Here is a 10,135-nt window from a genome sequence, read left to right as displayed (position 1 = left end):
GGCATCCACATCTCCTATGGATCATTCCTCTACCACCAAAAACTGCCTACCCAAGTTGATTGATTCTGAAGACCAAAAGACATTTCTGACACTTCTGCAACCTTAGAACCCAACACAAATTGTGCAGGGTATACCCTACCAGCAATATTCAGCTCTGTAAATCTAAGTCAACATTTTTCCCCCAAGTTAACTCCTTTGAATGTTCCAAAGGATATTATTAAATGTGGGAAAAGGTTTACATAGGACATACTTGGGAGATGTAGTATGCAGTTTCCCCAAAATCTGAACACCAAACCTACCTCACAGTATATCTTTTAGGACTATAATTATATAAAACACACTTTGCAAAACTGTGGAATTAACACTATTGAAGATCTAGGAATATTCTTAAGTTGTCCAAGTACATTTCTTCTACCCTAACCACTGCACATCCTTCGGTAAGACCTTGCTTCATTAAACAGAACTTCTCTCAGCCTGTGAAAATTTTGGGGTGGAAGGAACATACTTCACTTAATCCTCTTTGCTACTCAGATTTGGTGGATTTAAGCTCGACTGTAAATTGCAATTCTGGTTAGATTCTGGGTATGGAACCTTGCTGCCTCTGACATACTCAAATATAAAATAACAATAACCTGAGACTGAAAATGATGAAAATTAATAAGTCTCTTAAAAATCTAGTACAGGAAAGGAACTCAGTGTGCTCCCTTTACAAAAACAGGGAAAGAAACAGCAATGTCTGGGAAGTCTTGCCAATATATCTAGCTGCCCCATGCCCTCTAATCCTAGCTTCAGGAATGTACACTGAAACAAAAAGAAATTTTAAAAAATGACTGAAATGAATACAGTATTTTTAAAACAAGCTCTGGCCAGTTTTATTAAAGAAAAATTGTGCATGATTTACTTTTCACCAGTCTGTTCTGGCATGCTTCTAATGATATCAGAATCACCTAGAAAATAAAACACAATAATTTTACAATTCATTTAATGTCAACAGGTAATCATCAAATTAGCAATTGTTATCTTCCAAAGTTATTACACTAGCTGTGCTACCATTTCTCAAGGTTGATAGGATACCTAGAGTCACAGACATTTCCCACATAAGATTCATCAATTAAATCAGACTTAGTTTATCACCAGCATTTATAAAACCAGACCTAGGAAAAGAACTAGGTCCGGGGACACATGCATGGTCTTAATATAGCGAATGTTTAGCCTGCCCTGATTATTACAACATCAGAACAGCGAGAATATTCGCAGTATTTTATGAATTAATTAAAAATTCGTAAGTTCAAAGCATGACATGTTTCTGTAGGCCCTTCTTTTTCTCAACTTAATTTTATCCATCTGTTCTCAGGCAGCCAGTAAATGTTCCTTTTTTCTACCATTTCACCTGATTATTCTGTCCCTTTATAATTTCACCTTTTACCAAGGCCCTGAAGTCATCATTTCTTAGGTGCTGCATGAAATGAAACTCATGATCTCAAAGTAAAGAGAATTTCATTTATAAAAAGGTAATTCTGTACTGACATTCATTATCAATTCTCTGTAAAATAAAATTACAGGATATCCCTTGCTGTATCCAAATCCTCAACATCTGAACTTAGAAACTAAAGACATTTGTATAGCAAGAAATACTTGTATTACATCATAAAGGAAAAGAATTACTTTATGATTTAAAAAGCATACCTGGATCAATGATAGCAAGTGTGCATACTCTGTAGTATTTTCCACACGCTGTGCCCAATTCAATATTATTGCCACTGTAGTGATGGACACCAGTTTTGGCCAACATGGCATAATACTCTATTTCAGATTTCCTTTGGGAACCAAAACAAGGTAGATAAATATCATACCAAGTAACACAGATTAAATGTTACTTCTCTCATTAGTTCTAATGTTGGTAAGGCCTTCAAACAGTAAGCCAGTTATTACTTTTAAAAACATTACCATATCCATTATTCAATACATATCATCCTTCCTTGGATCCCTTACAAGGGATGGGACAACCAGTAAATACCTGTGCTTGTGGAAAAGAGTAGAGTACAAAATAAAATTATCATTTACTTAGCATTTACTATCGCCAGACACTTTACATTATAAAATTCCCATGACAACTTCTAAGCCGTTTCTATCACCCTCTGGTGCTCTGAAACCTAGATGGAGAGTAATATTACAGGTATACCTCAGATACTGCATATTCATTCCAGACCACTGCAATAAATCAAATATAGCAATAAAGCTAGTCCCAGGAATTTTTTGGTTTCCCAATGCATACAGAAGTTGTGTTTACTCTATACTATAGCCTATTAAGTGTGCAACAACATTGTGTCTAAAAAAACCAACATACATACATTAGTTAAAAAATACTTTATTGCAAAAATAAATAAATTAATTAAAAAGCTGCCTATCATCCGAACCTTCTGGGAGTCGCAGTAGTAACATCAAAGATCAGTGATCACCATAATAGAGAAAAAGTCTGAAATATCTCGAGAATTACCAAAATGTGACATAGACATGAAGTGAGCAAATGCTGTTGAAAAACTGGAACTTACAGACTTATTCAATGCAGGGTTGCCACAAACCTTCAATTCGTAAAAAACAACAAACAAACAAACAAAAAAATCCCACCCCACAGTATCTACGATGCACAATAAAGTGAAGTGCAATAAAACCAGGGATGCCATATGCTTGTACTTACCCAGAGTTAGCAGCTGTGTCCACTAAGTAGGTAGACATGAACGGTTTTACGAATTTGAAGGGAGTCCTAATACACTGTTGCCACTACTCAAAGTGTGCATCCGCAGACAAGCAGTGCCAAAAGGCGCTTGTTAAAAATGCATAATCTCAGGCCCCAATCCAGATACATTAAATCAGAAATTGCATTTAAACCAGGTCATTCGTGACTGTGTGCATATTCATGTTTGAAAAGCACTGCTATAGAAGGTAAGCATGAAAGGTTTGGAATAAGACCAAAGGTTTGGGAGGGGATGGGATGGAAGAAGAGATCTCTCCAGGCTTTGCCAATTACCTACAGACACTATATAAAATGCTGTGAGGTTATATATTACCACAGAAAATCAACAAGGGAAAGGGACTGAAAACACGGCTTATATTCTGCATGGTCCAAGTTTCTTTAACTTATATAAAATACCAACTAAATTCAGTTTCAAAACAGTGAGGCAAGCAAAAACTGGGTGAACGGGGAACCTGCAGCTCCACAGGCCAGCCTGAACTTCTCTGATCTTAGCTTTTCTACACTACAGCAAGTTCATAAAATGAAGCTCTTTTAAAGCATCTTAAAGTTAAAAAAAAAAAAAACGGCCCAAAAGGCAGGACACATGGACAAACAAGTTATGTTTCTGCACTGCCCTCAAACTTTGACGTTCTCTGGTTTTCACCCCTTCTGCCACGCATTTCTCCCAAAGAGAACCTCATACGAGGAGAGAATATGATGAGGGGGAGAAAAATCAAGAGCCCAAAATCAACAACCGTTAAATTATTCTCCAGGTGTCCCTCTGTAATACAAAATTTTACATGATACCCAGTTTATGCTACCCAGATTGCAAGTTCACATTCCTGGATATTCGCTCACGACCAATTTGCAGTGGGCGACAAACATACTCAGGTTCTTTCAATTACCTCAAGGCTGGGCAGTTGTTGGCGAGGATGACCAGTTTCGCTTTGCCGTGTCGGATCATTTTCAGAGTCTGCTTGTACCCCAGCACGTACTTTCCACTTTTCATAACCAGTTGGAGCCTAGAGTTGATCGACTCCAGTGACTTTTTCTACAAAGCAAACATGTAACACGGACTTGAAGGCCTTGTTTGTAACCACTTAAAACTGGATCCAGCTTCCTGGAAGCTGAACCCCTTAATAAAACCTCCGCAGAGGGTCCCAAATCCCTGGGAGAGTCCTTCGGGTTTATTTTGGACCCCTACAAGGCCAGCGGGCACGCTGTGCGCCCACTGTGCTCGGACCCGCCCGCCCCGGCCGAGACTCATCTCTCCATGTGAACAGGCTTCCAGCCCTGGCCTGCTACACTCACCGTCTTCTTTGCGGCCACCATCTTCCTGCCTTAGGCGCGGGACGCCCCCAGCCTAGAACACAGAGGACAAGACAGGAAGTTTAGAATCCGAAGCTCCAAACAGCAACTCCCTGGACTCCCCGCGTGGCCTAAACCTCGGTACAGAACAGCCTACTCACCCACTGCAGCCGCCAAGATGGCCGGAGAGCGAGAAAGGAAGGAAATCCCACAATTCCAAGCGCTTCACGTCAGGGCTGAGACCCCGTGACCGGAAGCTGAAGCAAATCACAAGCGGAAGGGGCGGGGCAAGAAGAGAAGGGCTGATGTGGGTATCTCTAGGGGCTTCGAATTGTTTCGGCAGCTGACTGGTGCTGTTCACCTGCCGGCTGCGGGCCGTAAACCTCGCCGTCTGTGTTGTTCCGCTGCTCATAGCTGAGGACTGAGGAACGTGGAACCGGACGCGAGTTGGAGAAACCGACTGAGAGTGAGGCGGGAGGAGCGGTGAGAAGAGGCGGCGGCGGCGGCGGCTGGACCTCGGTCTTAGCGCCGCTGAGCGCATCTCTGCCCCAAGTCGGGGCTCTTGAAGAGACTCGGGGAGGACCGGGGTGTGCCGCAGCTCCCGGGTCTACCCTCTGCCGTCGGTTCCGCCGGAGCTGAAGAAGCTCCGTGCACTCACCCAAGTTGCCTGTACAAGTTGTCAGAGAACGGTGGCGCCCCCCTCTGGCTCCCCTAAACTCACCTCTTTTGTGGCCGTGTTAGTGGGAACTTGTAAGCCGAATTTTCACTGGGGGTGATAACAGGTCTAATTAAAAATCTTTTTGTTGTGAACGTTGGACCTTGATACAGATATCAGTAACGAATCATTCAAAATATTAGGCACAGAAAGTCACCACCACACACACACACACACACACACAGACACACACACGCAAATAAAGGTAAAATCTGACCACTAGGTAAGCTGTCATCGTGTGTCAACTTTTAGGAATCTATCCTACATTCTCATGCCCAAAGACATGAGAATAAGTATATTTATTTCAGCATTAATTTTTAATAGCAAAACAAAAATAGAAACATCAAATGTTCATCATTCTTCACCAGTATATATGTTGGTATATGCACAGACAATTCAAGTCTGGAAAACTAGTCATCGGAACGTATGTTGGATGAGAGATAAGAGTAGGTGGTGAGGAGAGAACATTTACTTTTACTTTGTATGTTTCAGTACTGCTTGAATTATTTTACATTGTATTATTTTACAGCACGTATTGTTACGTAAAGAGCTCCTTTTTAATAAAAAAAGTGGTTGTTTTCAATAGAGCTTGTGAAACATCAATTATATCTTAAAGCAGTATTTTTCAAAGTATGGCTCCCAGATCACCTGATTCAGAATCACCTGGAATTCTGAGTCCTGGGCCCCACCCAGGTCTGTGGAAGAAATCTTTGGATGTAGGGCCCGGGAATCTGAGGTTAATGAGCAGCCTCCACGATTCTCATACATAAATTTGAGAAGTAGAGAGGAATGAAATAGCCTAGTTGGTTCTGAGGCATGCATGCTTAGACAGAGACACAAACTAATGATGCCTTACACTTTTATAATGAGCTCTATACTTTGAATGCTTTTTAATATCTACTTTCCCTCAAAGTAATCAGGCCAGATATTACCCGCATTTTAGAAAGTATATGATTAAAGCACTTGAGGTGACTTTCCTCGGTGCTTTTCATTTTATAATACCAAATTTCTGGTCCTTAATATATGTCCTCACGATATATATATTTTGTTTTGTTTTCTTAATGTCCTCATTATATATATATATATATATATTTTTTTTTTTTTTGGTACGCGGGCCTCTCACTGTTGTGGCCTCTCCCGTTGCGGAGCACAGGCTCCAGACGCGCAGGCTCAGCGGCCATGGCTCACGGGCCCAGCCGCTCCGCGGCATGTGGGATCTTTCTGGACCAGGGCACGAACCCGTGTCCCCTGCGTCGGCAGGCGGACTCTCAACCACTGCGCCACCAGGGAAGCCCCGTCCTCACTATATTTTAAAGAAAGGCCTTAGGTGCTTTCTCACAGGGATCTTACCATGGTTTTGTACTGGAAGCCGGGGAAGCCCAAAGTACTCATTCATCCATACATTCATATATATGAACCATGACCACAAAATGTTTGAGAATCCTTCCTAGGGTATCTTAACTGATTTTTGCCATATCTTTTTGGAGATATATTTAGGTTCTTGGTTTTTCTATTTAATACCTGCAGGACTTTGGTCAAATTGTCTAACCTCTCTAAGCTTCAGCTTCCTCATCAAAAAACTGGAATAATAATGTCTACCTCATGGTATTGTTATGAGGATCACAGTAAACATAATGGTGTATGAAGCACCTAGAACAGGGCCGTGTACATAATAAGTGTGCAGTGGATGTTAGTTCTCTTCCTCAGGCCCACTCCTATCTCCCTAACTCCCCACTGCAGCACCCATCCACAACTTAAGTTGTGGTTCACAACATTGCAAAACCCAAACGCTAGGGGAAGAAACACTTGCCATGCAAGAACAACAGTCAAATCCTTTGGCTCATGAAGATTTTGTAAATATTTCCACACTTGTATTTATTAGAGCAGGAGTTGGCAAGCTTTTTCTATAGAGAGCCAAATAGTAAAGATTTTAGGCTTTTGGGCCATATGGTCTCTTTGGCAACTACTTAACTCTGCTGATGTAGCACAAGAGCAGCCACAATATGTAAATGAATGAATTTCATTCATTGAATGAATGAGCACGGCTGTGTTCCAGTCAAACCTTATTTACAAGTCAGGATTTGGTCTGCAGGCCATAGTTTGTTGACCCCTGTGTTAGAAGATTACTATTACTTTCATTAAAAATAGCTACTTTAAGTCACGTCATTATTCTAAAGAGATGTGTATTGAAGTATTTACAGATGAAGTGTCATAATATCTGCAACTTACTTCCAAATTGCTAAAATAAATGTAAATAAAATCCTAAAATAAATGTAGATAAACAAGCAGGTAGAGCAAATGCAGCAACATGTTAACAACTGTTGACTTTACAGTGCGGGGGGGGGGGCGGGGGGGCGGTGAGGTGATACTCCCCTGGTGGTCCAGTGGTTAAGACTCTGCACTTCCACGGCGGGGGTCTGGGTTTGATTCCTGGTCAGGGAACTAAGATCCTGCATGCCCTACAGCATGGCCAATAAATAAATAAGTAAAACTACAGAAAAAAAAAAAAAAAGAATATTTTAAAAAATAAAAATGAAAAACCACATGGGGGGCATACAGGTATTCATCGTACTATTCAACTTTTTGTGAGTTTGAAAATCTTCATACCAAAAAGTCGAGGAATTTATATGTTTCAAGAAAGGACTTTGCCATTCAGACATTATTTTATTTTTTCTGGATGCTAGTCTGTAGCATTTCAGAGTGATTTAGAAAGAATACCAAGAGGTAAATGTGACAGGACAGAATTCACACAAGGCTCTCTGGTTTTCCTTCCCCAAAATCACTGCTCTAAATTTCTGAGAATTCTGAAGACACCTGCATTTATTGTGCTTCTGGTTTGTACTTGCTATGAGAATGAAAAGTGACAGGCTGCATTCCCTGTTAGAGCAGATACCAACAAGATCATCTGCTGTTCATTGGTTCAGTACACTGGCCCATCCCCTTATTGTTAAGCAGTTAAATCTATCATATTCATTGTCATAACTCAGCCTTCATATTCTTAAGGCACCCTGGACATTAAACATGCTCAGAAATAAAGCAGGGAGAGGGAGGGATTGTGAATCCAAGTGAAAAGACCCTGTAAACTCAGTGAATGTTGGTGGCCTTTCAGCTAGCTAAACATACATACACTGAGACATGAATTCTGAACCCACAGAGGACAAGAGGGAATGAATGCCACCTATTCCTCTCCACCCTTTCTGCCTCCACAATAATGAAGAATCCAATGTATTTCTCCTATACCCCTTTCTGTTCAGACTGGGAATGCTCCAGACTGCACTGCATTAAAAATAGGGCAGAGAAATGCCTTCTCCTATTTTCTTAAAAATAATTTTTCCATTCTTCAAAATGGGTATATTTTTATACTCTTGGATACAAAGAACCCAGAGCACTTTATTCACTATTTTACTGTGGAGGAGTGACACTTTTGCAAAGTAGAGTAGTTTTACATTTCTTAGAGTCAGTTTTTGAAATTTTAGTGTTAAATGAGATTCCTGTGTTTCTAAGGGTCCACAAAAGTATGACGTTTTACGTTTTATTTTTAATAATTTGAAAAGTCTAACATATACTTTTTATTCTTAATAAAGCTATAATGCACAGGCTTCTTTTTTTTCTCTTTTAAGTAAAATTTAATTCCGTAACACTGCATGTCATGCTGATCAGAAAATGTCCCTGATTACTTAATGGAGAAATAGATAATAAATGCAATTTTGTGACAACATCATAACATGGGTATGTCAAAGAAAAGTGATAAAAGGAGTCCTTGAAGGTAAAAAAGATTTACGAACTATGCCTTCAAGATGTAACACATCAGCCTGTAAAATCACAGTATCAGTTATGATTCCGTATTATCAAGATAGGACTAAAGGAATAAGACAGGACTGGTAATTGCTAAGAATGAGTGTGGTCTGGGAGAGGGGAGGGAGAGTAAGCATTATATCTTAGCTTAGATACTTATTTTGTAAGCAGTAGAAACAAGTTATCCAGTTAAGCAGAAAAGGAATTTATTTTGTAGTTCACCAAATGAACAGGAAGACTGGAGAGTAAGAACTGGATCTGTGTATACTGGTCATATGGGGGAGGCACCGCCATTTATTAGTCACTGGTTCAGAGCACACTCTGCAAACCTCAGGACAGCATCCCAACTTTCAAAGGTGCTTCACCTTGTCTGTGCCATAACTGAGTGCCACCCTATCATCCTATAGGTTTGGCTTCTTCTGGATGATGAGGTATATGGAAAGACTGGTAAATCACATAGAAATTAACCTATTACCTTGCTTGTCTCATAGTAAAGTGAGTTCTTTGATAAGATATGATACTGAATGTAATGTCTTGATGGATGTGTAATGGCTTGATAATACCATCCCCTAATTGATGGTGTTGGCAGAGGCATGATGGGCAGGAAAAGCAAATTTAATCCAGTGTGTATTACAGTAAAGATTCTCTGCTGTCCCCAAAGAGGTCCAATAAGTCTTCCGCAAGCAAGATCTTCAAAGTAAGGATATCATTTCAGAGGCTTACAGTTGGTTACTCTTGCTGCTGCTGGCAAATCAGGCACTCAGCCAGGAAAACCATGTTAAGTGGTGTGAGCCCGTACATACCTTCTATCCTTGTCATTTTATACTTGAGCCCATTGAGCAAGCATTGGGGTGTCTCGTGAGAAAGGTCTCCTGACATCCTCGGGGCACCTGATTATTACTGTTCACCTGATTATAAACTGCTTCCTCTGAAAGAAATGGAAGAGACCATGACTTGACTAACAAGTTATCTCTGAGGCAAAGTAAGATACCCAAGTCAACTCCTAAAACATAATTGATGGGGAAAAGGGGGAACTTACCTGGGCTCAATAAGCCCTGGTTTAGCACGAAAGCATTAAGAGGCAGAGAATTCCAAGTCATGTATTTATGTTTAATCTGTGAGTGATTGCATTCCTTTTTGTAACAATGGAGTTTTGAAAATTTTCACTAGCTAAATAAAATGTGGCTTTCACTTAAAAAAAGAAAGAGAATCATCTGAAGTGGGAGCCTGCTATGAGCTGACTTGTGGCCCACCCCAAAGTCCTATGTTGAAGCCCTAACCTGCACAGTGGCTCAATCTGGAGACAGGGTCTTTAGGAAGTAACTCAGGTTAAATGAGGTCATAAGGGTAGACTCCTAATCTGATAGGACTCTGGCTTTACAAGAAGAGGAAGATCTCCCCGCCTCTGCAACCCCCCATGTGAAGACACAGTGAGAAGGTTGTCATCCATAAGCTAGAAAGTAAGCTCTCACCAGAAACCACATCGGCCAGCACCTTGATCTTGGACTTCCTAGGCCCCAGAAGTACGAGAAATAAGCATCTATTGTTTAAGCCACCAAGTTTATGGTATTTTGTTATGGCAG

At 40.6% G+C, this 10,135-nt stretch overlaps 1 protein-coding gene and 1 non-coding gene across 2 annotated transcripts; both read right to left on the bottom strand.

Annotated features, from left to right (window-relative positions):
• Window positions 1-847: 847 nt before the first annotated feature.
• On the bottom strand, window positions 848-4,232 carry RPL30 (ribosomal protein L30). Its single transcript, XM_022584729.3, has 5 exons — window positions 4,204-4,232; window positions 4,046-4,097; window positions 3,640-3,785; window positions 1,687-1,817; window positions 848-947 (listed from the first exon to the last, which is right to left on the bottom strand). The coding sequence occupies exons 2-5, from the start codon at window positions 4,064-4,066 to the stop codon at window positions 898-900; spliced, it is 348 nt and encodes a 115-aa protein (XP_022440437.1). The 5' UTR covers window positions 4,067-4,097; window positions 4,204-4,232; the 3' UTR covers window positions 848-897.
• On the bottom strand, window positions 1,126-1,257 carry LOC115801945 (small nucleolar RNA SNORA72). The gene has a single exon (XR_004022322.1). It is a non-coding gene; the product is annotated as a small nucleolar RNA SNORA72 (small nucleolar RNA).
• Window positions 4,233-10,135: the final 5,903 nt, after the last annotated feature.

This window comes from Delphinapterus leucas, chromosome 17 (assembly GCF_059928025.1).
Source record: "Delphinapterus leucas isolate spDelLeu-1000000601 "Yukka" chromosome 17, BTC_Dleu_Yukka2, whole genome shotgun sequence".
NCBI classification, from domain to species: Eukaryota; Metazoa; Chordata; class Mammalia; order Artiodactyla; family Monodontidae; genus Delphinapterus; species Delphinapterus leucas.
This window is presented reverse-complemented; position numbering and strand designations above follow the sequence as displayed.

Excerpts from the sequence above, each read along its gene's own strand:
- RPL30 (XM_022584729.3), bottom strand. The coding sequence starts at position 4,066 with ATGGTGGCCGCAAAGAAGACG. Across the intron at positions 3,786-4,045 it reads TGGTGGCCGCAAAGAAGACG|AAAAAGTCACTGGAGTCGAT; the intron begins GTGAGTGTAGCA and ends TTTGCTTTGTAG. Across the intron at positions 1,818-3,639 it reads AACAACTGCCCAGCCTTGAG|GAAATCTGAAATAGAGTATT; the intron begins GTAATTGAAAGA and ends TGGTTCCCAAAG.